The sequence below is a fragment of the Sordaria macrospora genome, chromosome 7, assembly GCF_033870435.1.
Source record: "Sordaria macrospora chromosome 7, complete sequence".
Classification (NCBI taxonomy): domain Eukaryota; kingdom Fungi; phylum Ascomycota; class Sordariomycetes; order Sordariales; family Sordariaceae; genus Sordaria; species Sordaria macrospora.
The window spans coordinates 2,184,892-2,204,329 of NC_089377.1; the positions used below are offsets into that span (position 1 = coordinate 2,184,892).

The 19,438-nt window shown below is 51.5% G+C and overlaps 5 protein-coding genes across 5 annotated transcripts; 2 read left to right on the top strand and 3 right to left on the bottom strand.

Moving 5' to 3' along the window:
• Positions 1-976: 976 nt before the first annotated feature.
• Positions 977-3,224, bottom strand: SMAC4_01083 (uncharacterized protein; the record flags this gene model as incomplete). Its single annotated transcript, XM_003350143.2, has 4 exons — positions 977-1,167; positions 1,240-1,416; positions 1,487-2,710; positions 2,780-3,224. 4 exons carry the CDS (start codon positions 3,222-3,224, stop codon positions 1,157-1,159), a joined length of 1,857 nt encoding a protein of 618 aa, XP_003350191.1. The 3' UTR covers positions 977-1,156.
• Positions 3,225-4,549: 1,325 nt separating this feature from the next.
• On the bottom strand, positions 4,550-5,379 carry SMAC4_06195 (uncharacterized protein; the record flags this gene model as incomplete). Its single annotated transcript, XM_066090406.1, has 2 exons — positions 4,550-5,081; positions 5,135-5,379. The coding sequence occupies 2 exons, from the start codon at positions 5,377-5,379 to the stop codon at positions 4,550-4,552; spliced, it is 777 nt and encodes a 258-aa protein (XP_065947765.1).
• Positions 5,380-7,116: 1,737 nt separating this feature from the next.
• On the top strand, positions 7,117-11,063 carry SMAC4_06194 (uncharacterized protein). Its single transcript, XM_003344860.2, has 5 exons — positions 7,117-9,414; positions 9,479-9,853; positions 9,941-10,106; positions 10,218-10,290; positions 10,352-11,063. Exons 1-5 carry the CDS (start codon positions 9,240-9,242, stop codon positions 10,514-10,516), a joined length of 954 nt encoding a protein of 317 aa, XP_003344908.1. The 5' UTR covers positions 7,117-9,239; the 3' UTR covers positions 10,517-11,063.
• A 905-nt stretch (positions 11,064-11,968) lies between these two features.
• On the bottom strand, positions 11,969-14,062 carry SMAC4_06193 (uncharacterized protein; the record flags this gene model as incomplete). The annotated part of the gene is made up of 2 exons (XM_003344859.1): positions 11,969-13,331; positions 13,389-14,062. 2 exons carry the CDS (start codon positions 14,060-14,062, stop codon positions 11,969-11,971), a joined length of 2,037 nt encoding a protein of 678 aa, XP_003344907.1.
• Positions 14,063-16,307: 2,245 nt separating this feature from the next.
• SMAC4_06192 (uncharacterized protein) lies at positions 16,308-19,029 on the top strand. The gene is made up of 4 exons (XM_003344858.2): positions 16,308-17,076; positions 17,136-17,215; positions 17,283-17,652; positions 17,714-19,029. Exons 1-4 carry the CDS (start codon positions 16,813-16,815, stop codon positions 17,795-17,797), a joined length of 798 nt encoding a protein of 265 aa, XP_003344906.1. The 5' UTR covers positions 16,308-16,812; the 3' UTR covers positions 17,798-19,029.
• The last annotated feature ends 409 nt before the right edge of the window (positions 19,030-19,438 follow it).

The following is a 19,438-nucleotide window of genomic DNA, read 5'->3' on the forward strand; positions in this document are numbered from 1 at the left end:
CAAATACCCGATCTGGAAGGGTTCCCTTTGTGATACCCATCATCTTTTTTGGGGTTCTTTCTTTTACACTAGTGTGTACATGACACACTCAACCAGAACGATGGAACCGAGCACCACATACGTACATCATCGCTTGCGCTTGTGTGATTCAACCACGTGGATGTGGCAGTGTATGTATGCTTCCAATCTTCCACCGAACATCAAACGTCTGGCGTCTGCTGTAGTGTAGAGAATCCAATGCATGCTGTGCGTTGGGTTAGTTAGTCTCGGTAGCCTGATGGAAACGTGCACAGCAGTCAGCATGTATGTACAACAAGTACGCAGGTCAACACTCAACGCAGGACAAGCTGGAACATTTGACAGGTTGACAGTTCTTCCCCATCACCTTACTCTCGCCGGCCGGACTTTGATACATACAGCGATTTCATCTTCTTTTTGTTCCCCCTTTCCCCCACTGCACTTTAACCCACTTTCCACACTGCCCGTGCCTTCTCCATCAGCGTATCCACTGCCACGCAACTCCAGCGGGCAACCATCCACTCACGGCCCAGCTAACCTCCGGTAACCGAAATCCCGCTTTCCCCAATCGGGTACGATCCAGCGAGATCTCGGAATCCGCCAAGCCCTACCATGATCTCTCGATTTTGCAATTGCTTTGTCAGCGGCGCCTTTGGGGGCTCTTGGGGGTCTTGGCTTCATAATTGTATGGAGCTCCAAGACTCTGGGCGGCTCTTATCATTGTGTGAGATGTACTGTGCTGTACATTGACCACGCGGAGACTTTTGAACATCATCTTGAAAACGTCGTCTTCATACATACATATCGGATCCACGACTGAGAAGAGGACCCTGAAGGACGTCATCCAAGCATGGAAGCTCTCTTCCAAGCGACTGCGCCTCTCGATCACGGCACATATCGCAGTCGAAAATCATTCATCTCACTAGTCTCTCAAAGATCGATCGATATTGTACAGTTTGAAGATTTGTTTTCGTTTTTGGTTCATCGCTTTGATATTTGTCGACATCGACATCCTCACTGCCTAGTGTTTTTTCCACATGAAAAGAAAGAAAACAAGCCCAGTCCAATGTCATATTCATTCATCCAAGGTATCCTTTGACAGTTCATCTAGACTATGCTATACGATTTTTTCGGACATTTACTTGCGGGCTGTTCAAAGAAGACAAGTTAGCTACCTGAACACCATCCATCATTAATGCTCGGAATTGGGACAAAACTTACGAACTTCCTCCACAGGGAGAGGCTCAACACCGGCAAGCTCGGCGGCATGCTTGTCCTTGTGGGCAGTCTTCTCCTCACGAAGGAAGGGGAAGGCAAGAACCTCGCGGATCGAGTAGTTATCAGTCAGGAACATGGCAAGACGATCGATACCGAGACCCCAACCACCGGTAGGCGGCACTGTAAACATGACATGTTAGCATCAGTTTTTCCACAAGCATACAAGAGTCCACGTAAGGGGTATACATACGGCCGTACTCGAGGGCATTGAGGAAGCTCTCATCAACGAGCTGAGCCTCGTCATCACCCTGGTCCTTCTGGCGAGCCTGCTCCTCGAAGCGGAGTCTCTGGTCAAAGGGGTTGTTCAACTCAGTGTACGCGTTGGCAATCTCCTTCTTGCAGACGAAGGCCTCGAAACGCTCGCAGAGACCGTTCTTGGAACGATGGTACTTGGCGAGAGGAGACATCATCTGGGGGTGCTCGAGAATGAAGGTGGGGTTGACGCAGGTCTCCTCGATGAACTCGCCGGTGAGCTTGTCAATCATGCGAGCGTTGGTGAGGGGTGGCGGGCACTCGACGCCCATCTTCTTGCAGACCTTCTGGAGGAAGGCGTTGGTCTCGTCGGTGTGGAGCTGGTCGTAAGGGGGGAACTTCTCGCCCGTGGCCTCCTCGAGGGCGGGAATCATCTCAACGCGGCGCCAGGGGGCCTCCCAGTTGACATCGTACGTCTCGCCGTGCTGGTTGGTGAACTTGGTCTTGTAAGAGCCGGTAAGCTCCTTGACGAGCGAAGAGACGAGCTCCTCGGTGATGGACATAAGGTCGTACACATCGGCGTACGCCCAGTAGAACTCGATAGAGGTGAACTCGGGGTTGTGGGTGAGATCGATGCCCTCGTTTCTGAAGTTCTTGCCCATCTCGAAAACCTTGCCGAACTGGCCGACAATCATCTTCTTGAGGAAGAGCTCGGGAGCGACACGCATGAACATATCCATGTCGAGGTCGTTATGGTGGGTGACGAAGGGAAGGGCGGTGGCTCCACCGGCGATGGCGTGCATCATGGGGGTCTCGACCTCGATGAAGCGGCGCTCGTGGAAGAAGTCACGGATGTAGCGAACCATTCTGCTGCGCTGCCAGAGCGTCTCACGGCTCCTGTCGTTCCAGAGCATGTCGAGGTACCTCATGCGGGCTCTCTGCTCAGCGTCGGCGAAGGGGTAGCGGACGCTGGGAAGCATGTGCAAGCAAGGGCTGAGAAGCTGAACCTCGGTCGCGAAGACGGAAAGCTCACCCTGCTCACCCTCCTTGAGGTTCTTGGGGTTCGTGCGGCCGGGGTAACCGACGATGCCGATGATATCACCGCGGCGGAGGTGGGCGTGCTGCTTCTCGAAGGGAACACCACCCTCCTTGGCCAGCTGAGCCTGGCAGACGACCTGCATACGGGTACCAATGCTCTTGGTGTCGGCAGAGGTGCGGATGTCTGTTGCCCATCACACACAGGTTAGCGCAAACACTCCTTCCCCTTCACGACGAACAGAGAAACACATACCGTAGAAGATCAGCTTGGCACCGGCAGTACGGATGTTGTAGATACGGCCAGCGATCCTGAGCTCCTTCTCGGGGAGGGTCTCGCCGGTCTTGAGAGAGCCGAACTCCTCGACAAAGTTGGAGTCATCGTAGTTGACCTGGAACTTGTGAGGGTAGGGGTTGGTCTCGGGGTTCTTGAGGAGCTCGTTGACCTGGCGGGTACGGATCTCGTAGTACTGGTTGGGGTTGAGGTCCTCCTCGCCGCCGGCAGCGTTCTTGGGCTTGCTGGAAGTAGCCTTGGGGGGGGCGGCGGCAGCCTTGGCAGCCTTCTCGGCCTCCTTCTGGCGCTGCTTCTGACGCTTCTTGAGCTCGCTCTTGGAGATGCGTTCTCCGGTGACCTCGTCGAGGTGGAGGTTGGCGAGCTGCTCGGCCGGGGCCGCAGGGGTGGTAGCACTCGAATCGGCCATGGTTATCGTGTGTGTTGCTGTCCGGGATGAAAGGACAAGCTAAGGGAACGATGCGCAAATACAAGTTGCGCCTTTTCTCAAAGGGCGAGTTGCAAGGGAGGGCGTCTAGTTTTTTTCTAGAGGCGACACTGGCGTTGGTCGCGATTCAATTGACAAACTTAAACCCACAGCGGGGTAATTTTTTCGACTCAGCGCCGTTAACGGGGGACGGGAGCGACTGCTCTACAGCGGGGCTGGCGGGGTGACTCAAACGTCACAGTGGGCGGGTATGCTGACTCTGTCAAAATGTGGCTCACACGCTCTGTGGCTATCAGCACTGCCACATGTTTACTCGGAAAGGGGGTGTTGAGGACTCTTCGTCATCCGCGGCGTTTGATTTCAAGACTTCCCCGACAAAGATATGGCAAGTACCTGGCTATTTATGTGCATTCTGGGATGTGTCATAGCTGGGAACGGTGTGAAAGTAGGAAGTGAGTCACTTACCGATATCTTCAACGCAAGTGTCCAAGTGAGCTTCGCAGCTCATGCTACATGCTTAAAACGAGCATTTTCCATGCATGCATTCCCGTGCTCGAACACCTTGACAGTCGCTGCATCGCTGCAAGTTGCAGAAAGTTGAGCTGACCACATCTGAGGGGTCAAAAGGCCTTCAAAATGAAGAACGAAAATAAAAAATTTCAAGTGTAAGATTATATGGATAGATGTTCTAATAGTCCTACAGACACTAATATCGGATCCGTTTTTAGTTTTCTTGTATCTCTTCATTAGTGGAAGTGTACCCAAACGAAGCCATATTCGTTTCGTCTCGAAGGCTAAATTCCAAAAAGTTGTGGTCAGCTCAATTCGGGTAGTTGCAGCGGCGATTGGCAAGGTGTTTGAGCATGGGAACATGTACCATATCCATGTTGATGTAGGTAGTCTGTATTCCCGAGTTGATGTAGAATATCCAGAAAGCATTGTTTTGAGTCACTTTTGGAGAATAAAATGTATTTCCAACCACAGTAGAGTCACAACGAAAGTATCACCTGTGAAACTTGAACGAAACCCCATTTGCAAGAAGCCTGTATGGAAACTGCCGCAAGTTTAAAGAACAGATATAAAGCGCCGTTGTATACCATAATCCGAGTCCAACCAGATAAGAACGTCCACAAGCCTCAAAAGCTCTAAACAACCATCTTAATTGCCGACCGGGTATACTAATCCATGGCGTATATGCAATGTGCAGTGTCCTTGACGGCTTGCCTGCCAGATCCGCATATAAATTCCTTCACATACACACATTGCCCACCATGCCTTTCAACCCGTCATGCATCGTGGTTCGAGTCCTAAAGAATCCGGTTAGCGATGGCAGCATTTAGCTTTACCCACTCACATTCTTCCAACAGGTTGCGATGCACTCTCCAAAGAAACGCGATCGAAGAAGAAGAAGAAGAAGAAGAAGAAGAAGAAGAAGAAGAAGAAGAAGAAGAAGAAGAAGAAGAAGAACTACTGTCGTCAACGTCCAAGTTTTGGATCTGCTTCAAGTAGCTCTGCAGCGCCGACGCCATTGCCATGCGAATCCGATTCATTGAGTCCTCATGACCGGACACGTCTATCTCGGCCAATTCCAAGCATTTCTGGCCAGCCAGGCTGGTGAATGCCTTGTGGGGTTTGCATTCGGGCTTGACGGAACGTTCCTGAACGTTACCCTCGAGCGCCGCCTCGACCCAGATCTCTCTCAGGTCACTACCGTAGGAAAGAAGAACGCTGGGTGTTTTTATCGTGACCAGCTCGTTGTCGTCCTCCTCGTTGTCGTCGTCGTCGTCCTTGTTGTCGTCGTCGTCGTCGTCATCGTCGTGTCGCGGCGCGTAGTTGCCTCTAGGGGATTGGGTCGGGGCTGCTGCTCGACGAGGCGATCCGGGACCATTGACATGATGTCGTGGCGGAGGTATAGGTAGGAGGGAAAGTCTCTCGTATCCATGTCCTCAAAAACGGGAAAGACAGGGGTCGAACAACTGTAGACCACTGGCAATGTCTCCGGGGTTGAGACGGAAGAGTTCTCTGAGAAGGTTTCTTCCGACCGCTTTTCCAAGTTTTCCGCCCGTGCGGCGCGGATGCGTTCTTTCCTCTCGCGACGTTGCTTGTGCCTGTCCCTGAGTTGTGTTTTGCCCATCATGATGGCGAGAAGGAGAGGATACCACTTCTGGGGTATGGTGTGTTGATAGTGCGTTTTAAGGCGAGGCGACACTGCAGTCGTTTGTTGTTCGTGTGATGCGTCGTAGCACGCTTACGAGTGAGCTTGGTTTAGTGCTGCCAGTTGCTGAACTCTTTTTTCTCTTGTCTTTTTTTTTTTCTTTTTTTTCCTACCAGTCAGCAAGGTTTGGTTGATGAAATCAGCAAGCACGTGTCCTACCGCTAGTAAGCCCTTGAATGAAATGGGCAGGGTGTTGGAAGAACACCCTTTTTGTTGGTTGTTGTAGTAGGGTGTCGGTAAATCCCGGTGGTAGTGGATGAGGATTGACGACGGGAAGGAGGGACCGAGTTTGAGTCGGGAAAGTGGCAGAGGACTCCAGTTCATGTACTCTGCGATTGGAATAATTGGAATAAAACCTGAGCTTGTCGACCGAGAGAATATAATGTCCGACCGATATATTTGCTGCAAGAGGTCAGGCAGGTCAAAGGCATAGAATGGGAAGTACGGCCAGTTTCTCGCGCATCAAGCATACCGGCGGACCCTCCCCACTGTCCCTCATAAAGACTCGACAAGAACATGCAAGAAGGGTTCACCCAGATCATCAACCCAGAATCGTGCTATACAGTCAATAAGGACCATCAACGATAACATGCAGATTCATGGTGAGTTCCTTCAACGGCCAATTAAATTCCGCACCGCTGATGGAAAGCATAAACCATGTCTTGGGGACACACAGGCGCAATATGTATGCGGCGTACCTACAGCCACACATCATCTTTGCCGGACTCGTTGCTGAGTGGTGGTTTCTGCCTTTAGTAGCATGTAGCTTGAGCAGTCTTGAATAGGAATGAGGCCTGCTAAGCCACGAAAACCGGAACTTGCCTCTTGATGGTGAGATTTCATCAAGAACCGAAGCCGAAGAAAACACAGTGGACTGTCGAGTTCGGGGTCAATGATTTCATGAGGCAGATGTACAGAATGCCCTTGCATTTATATAAATAAAGAAAACTTTTACAGTATTGCTGTCAGTACGAGGTTGCAGATGCATTGAATTGAGTGAAAAACTTCTCGATTGCTTTGTAAGCGTGCTAAAGTCCTCAAAACAAGAGCGTGTCGGCAGCGCTGTGAGATGGTCGGCCGTTTCTGATCGAGTGTCGGTCATGACATTTGACGTTGCAAGGTGAAAAGGGATGAAGTGGAAGTTCTAGAAGTGCGCCAAGTCCGATATCTCGGTGAAGGTACACCGACCCGAAATAGGGTCTCACCGTCTCACCGTCTCACCGACGAAAACGCACAGACCACTCATCTCTATCATGTAAGCTGAGCTCCCCGTCACCACCAAACGAAACTTGTCCCCAGCAATTGATGACCGACGTTTATCGCCGCCAGCTGCCAATCGTTTCTACGATTGACGTCAGGCTGTGTCCCATTGATTCTTCTCATGTGGGAAGCTCCAGAAAGTATCCCAACCGTCTTCTGAGGCTATGATCATATCGTTTCAGACTATCGATTGAAGAGCGGTGACGATCTATTTGATCGAAGCCAGATGACTGGTTACGGCAGGCTTTTTTCATAAAAAAAAACCCTGACATGGTACTAGGTCACAAGAGCAGGGACAGTTCTGGACCTCTTTTGTTGAGATTTGAACAGGCCGTGAGGCCGTGCGTGTTCCGCACGGATGTTTCCGGTGTCTTGGTTGTCTCTGAAAACATGTTGGAAAGGGGATCAACAAAGCGAGGTTTGTCACAGGTATGCAGCAGTGCCAGTATATCGTCAACAACACCAGAGTTTGGAAATGTGTCCAATTCACTTTCAACAGTATGTAAATATGGCGGCTGATGTGAAGATGCGAAGAAATCAAGGTCTCCGCAAATAAACCGAACAGAAAGAGAGCTTAGGTTGGCTTGTGAACCGCACCAGTGCCTGGTTGCCCCACTGCGAAGAAAGCCGAACATTCCTCGGCATTTGAAGGGTAATTGCTGATCCGTTGGACTGGAAGATATTAGAATGCCGACAAGCTTCGAAGGTGAATTAGATACGTAAAAAGGTTAAATGATTGAGACGTCGTTGTGATTGTTTGTTGTCCGGGCTAGGTGATGGTGAAGGTTAGAAGAGAGAATCAGCAATGTAGCTGTTTCTAGAGCTCATGTACAAACTTGACTCCTAGAAATCCAGTCTTCTCGCTCCTGTGAAACGGCCTTGAACATCTGGATGCCTCCGCTCGGAGCCTCCCGTAATGCTACTCGAACTAAAAGCGCATGTGTCCGGCCCGGAAAAGATGGAAGTTGGAACATTACCGAAGTTCCATTCCTTCACATCCCGGTGTTTCTCAGGCTTCCGTCATCGGTCACTGGTCTGTCTGTCTTTGGTGATTGCATACCTAGGTACGCTGACGAGTCTTCCAACAGGCAACAGAGACTTTGAGGCGCCCACAGCTTATGTTTTGTTTTGAATCAACCACCGTTGCCTACCTCTCCGGCGTCTGTTGTAACCCCCACCGTCAGACTGAACAAAGGATGGGAACACGGGAGGACTGACGGCGGGAGCTGGAGTCACGATGGTGGTCGACCGGTGGGTGTCTCGTGTGCCTCCACTTCCCCAGGCAAAAAGGTACAAATAACCAATGGTGAATCCAGACCTGCAGGTGGAAAAAGTGACCATCGAGAAGCACAAGGGTCGGTTGCAATGAGGATGGAATTGAGGATCGTGAGAGGAGTCGCCGAGTGGGTTGCGTTTTTTTAGTGGTTTTTGACAAGCAGAGAGTGGATCAGCCTCCAATGGAGTCATTGTGGTAATGCAACCGCAAAGCCTTTGCCCCCGCCGCCGACAGCGGGCACTTTCAGTTGTGAGGAGGAATTGAGACAGACCTGGATCGGAACCAGCAACCATTTATCAATCCCAACCGCAAGCCCTCTTTGATCTTTGGTAGTATATATAATTTGAACCAATTGGCGATCCTTCCCACTCACCGGACCTGGACCCCGCGCGCTGATGACTGCTACCTGTGCCGCCTCCCGCTGTTGTCGTCGTCTTCTTCTTCCATCTTTCAGAATCCTTTAAATCAACCCAACATCCAACTAATAGGGAAAAAAGGGTCCGTTCATCATTCACAAAAGCCAACGCTACCGCCCTGCATCTGTGCATACACCTCTCCTCAGCTTCTCCCCAACAAGCCAAAGACGCACGCACCCGAAGCGCTGCAGTGATTGTCCACGAGATTCCAGACCCTCCCGTCTGCTCCTTTCACAGTCACACACTTCCCCGTCCGTCTTCAAATCGATTAAGTTCGGACTTATCCGCCCACCGACCAACTCTCGCGCCCGTCCTCCTATTCAAGTCAATTCGGCCTCAATACCTGACGCATCCAAGCCGCCAACCACCCACAGCCGCCTACCTTAAATATACCCTCGATTCCGACTTTGCTGCAAGACTGCAGTTTGCCATTGGAACACACCCAAGACGCCATCTTAGTCCCGAACATCTTACCGACCTATCCGGCTTTCGGCAACTGTCGTCTTGCATCAGCACGCCCGCCCGCCCTGACAGCTTAACCCCCCCGGTCATCTTGGTCAAACAAGATCCGTCGCCGCCGCTTATACAACGTCTGGACCACCCCGCATTGTGGTCCCTTCCAGCGCACCCTCGCCCTGGCCGCTGGATCATCTCGCATCGCATCTACGGCAAGCCGCCTTGAGCGTCCCATTCCACCCCAGCTGCGTCACCCGTCTCCCGGGACGCATTGCTTTGCGACACCCGACCCTGCCGGTACCTAGTATCGCAACACTTACATAGTCGAACGAACCAACGAAATCTACAAACATCACGCATTAGAACAGATCACCATGTCTTCCCAACCTTCGACGGGCATGGCGACTCCCGTTACCTATCCCCCTCCCGAGCAAGCCTCGACCGGCAACACCATGGTGCCTTATACCTTTCCCCAAGCCAAGCTCAAGCTCCGGCAAACACAGCCTGGAAGGACACCCTTGGTCCTTGTAGCTTGCGGTTCTTTCTCCCGTAAGCTTTCAAATAGCATGTACACTGTCAGAGTTGGACTTAATTAATACTTTCTGATATACAGCCATCACGTTCCTCCACCTTCGCATGTTCGAGATGGCCTCCGACTTTGTCCGATTCAACACCAGCTTCGAAGTCTGCGGCGGCTACCTCTCCCCTGTCAGCGACGCCTACAAGAAAGCTGGCCTTGCGCCCGGTCACCATCGCGTAGAGATGTGCTCTCGCGCCGTCGAGCAATCATCCTGGCTGATGGTCGACCCCTATGAGACGGTCACTTGCGACGAAAACGGCGAGCCTGCTTATGTGCCAACAGCGCGTGTGCTTCGACACTTTGACCACGAGATCAACACCGTGCTGGGCGGCATTGAGGGCACCGATGGTGTGCGGAGGAAGGCCAAGATTTCGCTTCTTGCGGGTGCGGATTTGGTCATGTCAATGGGTATGAAAGCCTTCTCTCCCACGCGCCATCATCTTCGGAATAGTGGATATCGCCGTATATCGTTGCACAAGCTGACCATATGTTCAGGAGAGCCCGGGCTTTGGTCGCCGGTCGACTTGGGAGTCATCCTCGGCCAGTACGGCGCCTTCATCATTGAGCGCTCGGGAACCGATATCGACGAGGCGCTTGCTACGCTGAGGCAGTACGAAGATAATATCTGGGTCATCAGCCAAGTGATACAAAATGACATCAGGTTCGTCGATCACTGGTAGGATAAGGGACCCTTAGGGGACCCCTTGTACCACCACACCATCGGGTGAAGCTAGTGGCAATTTGACTGACACGCAAACTTGTCTTACCACAGCTCCACCAAAGTCCGTCTTTTCTTGAAGAAAGATCTGAGCGTGCGATATCTCATTCCGGATCCTGTTGTTGAGGTATGTCATCTTTCTGCGTCCCATTTTACCTGAATCTGAGCTAATAATGATCTGTATATAGTATATCGAAGAACACGGCTTGTTCCAAGACGAACAATCCAGCAAGAAGAAGAACAACGACTCCTCATCAACAGGAGGCAAGGACAAGGAGAAGGAGAAGCCAACAACCGCTGACGGGACAAATACGCCCTCAAGCTCGACTGAACAAACGACACAACAGAGCTAGACACTCAGATGCTGGCCTCCTACGCATGACATGAACGCTTTGTTGCGCTCCTCGGGGTTGTACCTCCAAGCAGCGTGGTAGCTTCGGGCACCTCACCTCCAAGAGGCTGACCCTCCCCGTTGGATAGATGATGATGGTTTTTCTAGAGGAGAAAAGTAGAAAGAATGAGCGAGATCATTGATCTTAGAGGAGGAAAGAACTTGGACGCGGGGAGAAAGCGGGTAGATGGCGTTTACGGTTGTTTTTTTTGGCTTCTTTCTTTCTTGGGCAATGAATGAAACATGAACACGAAGAAGGTTCATATCATGGAAGGAATGATTTCTCTTTGTTGGCTCAAGCCAGTTGATTATACGTGCGCGTTTCGCGGTATAGGGATAGGGGGTGGGGGGGGAAGGTTTTGTTCACATTTTTAATCATCACATCACATCACTCCTCATTACGCACTGCTTGGTTCATCTAGCACAGGCTGCGCTTCTTTGCTGCTGCTGTCAGGATATGGTTTTGGTGATAATCGCTTCACAACCATCTATGTAATTGCTTTCAAGCCCAGCCCAACGTGCGTTGAGAATATCATGATACCTTTTCGCACGTTTGTTGGGCTTTTGGGCTATCCGTGATGTTCGAGTGGGTGAAATAGCGAGCAAGTCGTTTTCTTCTTTTAATTCACTATACCCTTGTTCTCTTCTCCTTGTTGTAAATTGTTAGAAAAATGTGCATGCGCCCATCTTGCCTATTGTAACTGTCCCGAGTCTCTTGAACAAAGAAATTATTCATAGCGCGTTCGTTGCTGGTTAACTGATGGAGTTTGAGAAGGAAAGGCCCTTCAATATCCACTTGCTGTTTTATTTATAGTAATTTACTCGACGAGAAGTGAGGAAGAATGAAGAGAGGATGAAGAAAGTGACATGGAATGAAATAAGGAGTAAATAAAGATGGACTAAAAGCGAAAAGATAAGTGAAGAGAGATTGAAGAGAAAGTGAAGACACGGTGAAGCGAGGGATGAGGGGATATAAACTATTTGATTCAGACGCTTCGAATATCATCTTTTCATTCACAGCTTTCTCAACACCTAAATGAAGCATCGCTTTTATGTGACGCATTCGTGGATCACATATCCTAATTCGATTGGATAGACATCAATCCTATAGGCTATGCTTTGCTCTTCCACTTCCAGGGCGGCGGCTCACGATCAAGTTTGACACTATCAACGCAACCACGTATTCCTCGTCATAACAATGTCTTACATTTCGCAATCTCTCACGCGCTCCCTGTTGGCAATGCGCCATCCACTCAAACGTTGCTCTATCATTCGCAAGCGTTGCCCGCCATCGCCTGACAGCACGGGGAGTAGATCCCGGGGGCCCACCCCAGTCGACCGTGCCGGTTTCAAGATTGTAAGTCATTCCGGAATGGGGAGGAGGACGAGGCCTACGTCTGGAGCGAAAAGACCTCTAGTCTGTGCTCATCGGCTCGCCTACTCCACTACTACCACCACCAGTACCTCCTGATGAGCCTTCGGTTTGCGGCTGCTGTTTGTTGTTCGATCGTTGTGGTTCTTCAGTGCCGGCCATTTCAGCGTCTTCCTCGTCTTCCTCCTCCTCTTCACCATCATCGCCTTCCTCCCCTTCCTCCCCTTCCTCGCCCTCCTCGCCATCGTCATCATCATCCTCGTCGTCGCTTATAACGTGAGTAGCGCTCGGAGGTTGCTGTGAAGCTGCGTTTGACGAGGTTGACGAGTTCCTTGCAGCGTAATCAGCAGCTACCGCCGAGTAGTAGCTTGCAATAGGGTTATGGGAGGAGGGGCCACCTGCAGGCACAGACTGCGTGGCTTGAGGGAACTGAGGTTCTGTGGCGGGCTGATATACAGGCTGCTGCTGGGGTTGGTGTTGAGGTTGGTGTGGGGGCTGGTGGTACATACCCCCATTTTGTTGCACAATCGGCTGCGGCTGCGGTTGCGGCGGTGTTGGCGGGGGCGGTGGTGGTGGTGCTGGCAGAGAGGGTGGGCCGTTCATCATTGGTCTTTGCTGCTGCTGTTGTCCCTGGGTCGGTGCCGGTGCCGGTGCTGGTGGGCCTTGCCGTCCAGACTGTACCACCTTCTTCCAACGGTCAATAGCCTCCTTACAAATCGTGTTAAGATCCTCATGGCGATGCTTGGGCTCCAGTCCCACGCCAGACACTCCATGCACAACCATCAACTGAGACATGTAATCAATCAGCTTTTTTTCGATTGGAATCGTGGCGGGAGTCTGCAGCTTATATTCGCGCGGCTGCTGAAGCATGTTGAGGTGTTCGATCTGCTGCTTGAGGTTGTTGTTTTCCTGCTTGATGCGGTGCTGTTCTTCTTTGAGGGTGTTGATCTCCTTTTGCTTGCGGGCCACGCTGCGCGCCAGCTCGAGTTGCCACATCTTTTCGCGGTCGAACTGGCTTGAGGCTTCCCAGACGCCAAAGCTCTTCTTCAGGTGCTCCGCGACGGCTTTTTCGAGGGACTTGTTGATGGTTTCGGAACGCCGGATGGCTTCTTTGATGTCCACCTTGACAAAGTTGACGGGCGGCGGGTAGCTAAGGTCCTCATTGACAGCAGTGGTGGCGGCTTTGCAGTTGATGCGCCATTTCTTGAACTCTTCCTGAAAGTGGGTCTCGAGGGCTTTGAACTGGTCCCATCCGGGCGGCTGAAGAGACCATGAAGTGGGAGTTGGGTAGAAGGTGGAGGAGAAGATGGTGGGTGGTGGTTCGAGGCATTGGAGGACAAGGGAAGGGAAATCAAGAGTTAGAGGGTCAAATTCAAAAGGCATCGAGTGAACATCGATATGTAATCTTTTCAGACGTATGTTAGCACCATGCCGGACTATGGGTCGTAACGGGATGACTTACTTAGCAGCCCTCCAGGAGCAGACCATCTCACGCAAGGCAAGCTCGGCCGCTCTCGCCGTATCCTGAGCATCTTGGATCAGTTGCCTCGGATCAGGTTGGTGATGCAAAGGCTGTTGGCCAAAAGAAGACGTATGCGGTGGCTGCGGTGGTGGTACAAGGGCCTGTGACCTCGGGCCATCTGGGAGAGCCTGCCTCTCTTCCGGATGTGAAGCAACGCCGTTGCTTCTTTGGGAAAAGTCAATAACTCCGGTGACCTCCCAGGGGGTGTTGAAGGGGTGATTCCTCCCAAACGCCGCGCTCACACTTCCCCGACTCCTCTGGGCTGTAGTCGGAGCCGGAGACTGGACGATGTCTGAGGGGGCAGGACTGATGCCGTCCTTGGAGGGTGCTCCCGGTGTTTCGCTGCCGGCAGCAGATGCCGAGCCGTGTCGTCGCCTGGAGGTACCCTTTGTTTTCCTCCTAGTTATCGTGCCGCGAAGGCGTCTGATAGCTGTGACATCGTGAATGCCGTCAGGCTGTTTGGGATTGTTAGGTCTGATGTAGAGGTCGAGGTGGCGGCCAAGGGAGGATGAAGTAAAGGGCGTGCCACACCAAGGGCACTTTTTGTCCTTGATGTGCTTTGGACCATTCGGGGTTGACTCAACCGAGAGGGCTGGTGTTTCTGACTCGGCCATTTTGTCTGTTTGATTTGGATTCCGGGCTGGTGCCGGTGCCGTGGCCGGTCCCAGAGATGCGGAGTTTCTTCCGGAACGGTAACTGGGGTAACGAGCCCCGAGATTTCGCGTTTAGAGCTCGGATGAAGGAGCTTCAGTTACGGTAACAACGGGTTTGTCCCGCAAAGCACAATTGCAATTGCGCAATATTGGCGGAGGGGAGCTCTTTGTTGGTTGAGGAATCCAGTAAGTCGGAGGTGGATCCGGACCGACGATCTCGGTGGTCGGAAGCTGTTAACGGTGCTGTGAGAATTCTGTTCCGATGTCCAGGCGCGAGGGGAACAGTTCTTCAACGTGAGTTATCAGATGAGTGCACAGAAGCTAGTGACTGCTCGGGTCGAGACGTGATGAAAATCCGATATGCGCGCACCGTAACAAGCTGCGGGTGAAGTAAGGATGAATACCTTATGAAGTTGGGTGTTTGGTTGTCTTGGTAATGGTTGAGGATGAGAACTGCCTTGCTCAGGGATCATCAACCGGAATTGTTGCGCAAGTTGAGTCAGGCCTGGCTGGATCAGTAAATGATGTGCTGCAATGTGATGAGAGTCGTCCCAAGCCAATGGGTCCCAGTTGACTTTGGGGATGAAGATGGAAAACCTGACAAGTTCAAGATATCGCGTCCAATTCATGAGCGGGCCGGGACCCCAGATGTAAACTTTAATTGGGGCCGGGACCACGAACCTCTCCGTTTCTTTTCTGCTCCTCCCGCACAGTATAGGGGGTACTGTACACTAAAAGTCACCATGGCCCTTGCCCCGAGCCGAAACAGGGGAGGCAGCTGTATCTTTTTCTGTAAGAGATGCTTGTCTGGGGCTTGGCATTATTTCACTTGCCCATTTTCGAGCTTGGCTCTCTGATGCTCAAGAGACTCTTTCCCTACGAAGGTCATGCTGCGAACTAATCACCCGACGATGTCGATTTGTTCTTCTCGTCCACTTCTTGATGTGCAGTGGATGCAATGTGCTCGCAGCAATCAACTTAACTCGTTTGAAAAAGCATGGTACCTTATCCAGATCAAGACCGGCCCGGTTGTACCTGCAGTGGAGAAATCGCATTTGCGCAAAAGATGCACCTTCAAATTGCACTTGTTTCGACCAAACTCGAGGTCCATGAACACAGCTGAGCGCAGCTCTGTCATCCACCTGTTGCAATAGTTGATGCCGTCTCGTATCATTGGAAAGGACCTATAGCTGTGCATATATCGGAGTATTGATAGATAATACTCATTCACGAATACCCCGATCTATCACCGCGATCGCTCGCGGCTCAGTCCTTGTCCCGACTCCTGTCTCCTCTCCCAGTTGGGCACGAGCCACCCGAGCCGCGTTCTAGCGCCAGCCGGTTGATCATCCAACTCGCCGGGCCAACATCATCCAAACCCAGGTCTAGACAACATATCTGATGAGCCTGTGTGTATTGGTTCCGAGCAATACTTTGAGTTGGGACGGTGTCACCTATCTCATCGATCTTTTTTACGATTGCCTTCAAAACCTGAAACCTACGCTTCATATTAGCATCGCACATAAGGCGACAAAGAGTTGTGCCATCAGGCAAATTGAAAGGGTCCTATGCAGTTTGTGTTCCATCACATGCAGCTGGTTGCGCCTTTTATCATGTGGTGCGTTCTACCAATTGCTCCCCGGAGAGAAGAACATCAGCATTGACGGGTTGTTTGAGTTTGAGATGTCCCTCATCCCATGTAGTGAGAGCTCTGCTTTGGTGCGCTTGAGACGAAAGTCTGCTTCTGCTTGCGAGGACGGATTGTTGAGTTTCTTTTGACGATGCCTGGGAACACCCACGGGCAGTACTATTTTTCATTCGATACCATGCCTGCTTGCCTAATTACAAGCAGATCTCTTGCCTACCTCATCCAAAGTTTGAAGTGAAAGTTTCTGTTTGGAAGGAGCCGCTGGACGAAGATTGCACTTCCAAAGTTTTTCCATATGGTCTGACGTCACTAAAAGGGCGGGAACCTCATTGTGTAAGTCATTTCACTTGCCTTCGCTGAGCAAACGGAATTCGAATGCATATCAACTTAAACGTGGGGAGAAAACTGGGTTGAGTATTTTCTTCTCCAGTCATCATTCTTCTGTTTCAGTACTCTACCGTCAGTATCTGTTAAGTGAGGTTCTTTGGCAACAACATCATTGCGCCAGGTCACCAAGTCGTCTAATGATCTGCTGAGTCCAGACTTTTGGGATTGACCAACCAGCATGCCCTCAGCCACAAGTTAAACCCCAAATTCACCATCGCGAGGTCACGTGCTGTAAACTCGCCACAGCCTAACAGGTCTTCAGCCTCATATACTTCCCCACTGTTTCGCGTCGACACGGCGGGCAACAGCAGATCGGAGCTCTCCAGCACTTTATGCTGGCCTACGATTCTAGCACACTGCGGCAGGCTCTCCGAATCTCCCCCGTTCGCGAAGCAGCACTACACAATCGTCCATACGGAACTCTTGCCTTCTATTTCCCCATATTCTCATATCAGCCTCACATTACCACCTACTAGTGTCGTGCGTATCTTCACACGCACTTGTGAATCGGCAAATTAACTACCGGCGCATCGATTGTATCCCCAACCGCCGAGAACAAAACCGCGTTGCGTCCTGTCACGCATCGCGGACCGCCACAATACCCCCCGTTTCGAACAGAGCGCAACACCATTCTACCATACTTCAACACTGGCGGTTGGCATAATAAATCACCAAAATGCCCTACGATCCATCAGCCCTTAGTGACGAGGAGGCCGCCTCGGATGTCGAACTTGACGCTCGCTCGGCTACCTCCAGCACTAAGAAGCAGTCTCGCGACAAAAAGTCCGCCAAATACACGATTCCTGAGCCCGAGGACTTCGACGACGAGGAACAAAATGGCGAAGACGCTGAGGAGGGCGCTGAAGACGACGAGGAAGGCGATGTCGAGGAGGATGTCTACGTCGTGGAGGAAATCCTCGACCACATGCTCAACGACGATGTACGCTGCACTGTTGCCCTGGGCCTCATCAAGCGCGCTGGACTAACACGCAACTACAGAATGAGCCACTCTTCCTTGTGAAGTGGGAGGGTTATGAGAAGAAGTCTGACCAGACATGGGAACCTGAGGACACGTTGAGGTATGCATCACAATCTCCCAGAGTTTGACTCGTTCTGTTATGCTGATATGCCTTCGCTTTTATACAGAGAGGGCGCGTCGGAGAGGCTGAAGGAATATTTCATCAAGATCGGTGGTCGCGAGAAGATCTTTGAGGCGGCGGCCGCCGCTCAAAAGTCCAAGAAGCGCGGCAGGCCGTCTTCCAACTCTGGCACCCCGCAAGTAAGCAGCAACAAGCGGTCGCGGAATAACGGTGACCATCCCCTGGATTCGGATGAGCCACAGACAGCGAAGAACGCCGCTTGGAAGCCTCCAGCGGGAAGCTGGGAGGAACACATTGCTCAGCTCGATGCCTGCGAAGATGAGGATACCCACAAGCTCATGGTTTATTTGACGTGGAAGAATGGCCATAAGACCCAGCATACAACCGATGTCATTTACAAGAGGTGTCCCCAAAAGGTATGTTTTGCCCCCTTAGGTGTTGGTCTCGAGAGTCGCTGCGGCTGATTACGTTGGGTAGATGCTCCAATTCTATGAGCGACATGTCAGGATCATCAAGAGGGATCCGGACTCCGAGGACCGCGAGGCTAGCGTCTCGCACTAGAAGACCGAGGTGACCCTTCCTGACAAACTCGAGTCCAAGCTCCCTCCTGCTCGGCGCCGAAGCAGCCGTCATTCGCAGAAATGATATCGTCATTTCCTTCCCACTTCGCCTAAAGTCGCCAACGTTAAGCCGCACGCCAGCATCTTCATCATATGCGGAAGTCGGCAACATATGATCCTCATCGTCGGACCCTTGAGCATTGAGCAATCCGAGGTGTCCACTACTCGACCGACCGCGGACATTTCTATTCACTTGTATCTTTCGACTGCTCCGTGAGAGCGCTTTCAACATGCAACCTGGGCTTGGAACGCTTTGTTCCGAAGGCGTGCAGGCTGTTCAACCATATTTGTTTCATGTCAGGAGCTCAACCATATTGAGTCCGTCGTGGTTTCCTTCTTTGTCAGTGGCAATGCGTGTCAGGTGGAGGATCTTGGGATATCAGCCTGGAACTCAGAATTAGCTTCAAGAGGGCCCCTAACTCCAACTCTCCCATCTTTATGGCGGATTCGGCACACCACTTCCGAACAGTTCATTCTTTGGTATTCTGATTTAAAGGGGTTGGGTTTCAAAAGGGCCTGTATGATCGCGTGTAACAACGGAGTGCACTGGAGTTTTGATTTGAGGCATAGCAATATTTGGGAGCGGCGTTCAAGGAAAATTGTTGTCTCCTTTCTGAACTTCTGTTGGAAAAGGCCGTGCCTGTTGCTCAGGACATCTTGAAGAAGAGTAGTGAACATCTTTACTCCAACAGAACTCAATATCTTGAAGCTTCCAGTTACCAGCGTTATATATGGAACTAATAAACATGACCAGGATCAAAATACCACCATGGATCTCTGCCTTGGAATCATGCACCCCATCTGCACATGTTGAAGATGCTCCCGTCAGCTCCCGCCCGGTGTAACAGCTCCTAACAGCTCCAAGTACCTGACCGTCCTGACCAATTCCAAGCTCAGGTGTTTCTAAATGCGGACGAAATAGTGGCCCGTGTCCACCCTAGCCCGATTGAATGCACCCCTGTCCATCCGATCAACTAAACGTCGACCGAACGCCAACCGGAGGACGCGCCCTAACGTCAAACTTGGAGGGGCCCGCAAGGTACGACGCTCCGGTTGTTTACCAGCCTTCTTCTTTTTCTCTGCCCTGACTGAGACCACTTACGATGCGCCCGCCTTACAGCTGGGCAGGCTTTTTTGGACCTACGAAAGCAAATGGGAAAGAAGGTGGCGGGGTGAAATTGATGACTTGACTATTTCTTGCTTGTTTTGCCCGCCCACCGCCCGCCCACTTTTACCACGCGCTGCTGCTGCTGCTCTTAAGTTGCTTGCTTGCCGCCGCCGTTAGAAACTGGAATGCGACTGTGATCATCTCAATGCTATACCGCTTTTCCTGATCTTGTCTGTCTTGGGCGATTCCGAACTGCTTCCACTTTCCTCTTCTCTTCATTATACCCGACAAACGAGTTCGAGAGAAAGGAAAACGCCAAAGTCAGAAGCAGAGATCAACTCGGAATCCACATAGACGACAGCGACGACAACGAAGACGACTGGTATACCGCCAATCGCCAAAACACGAACTTTGACAACCTGCATTAGCACGATTCGAGAGCTTCTTGAGCAACGCCAAAGCGGTCTGAAACAA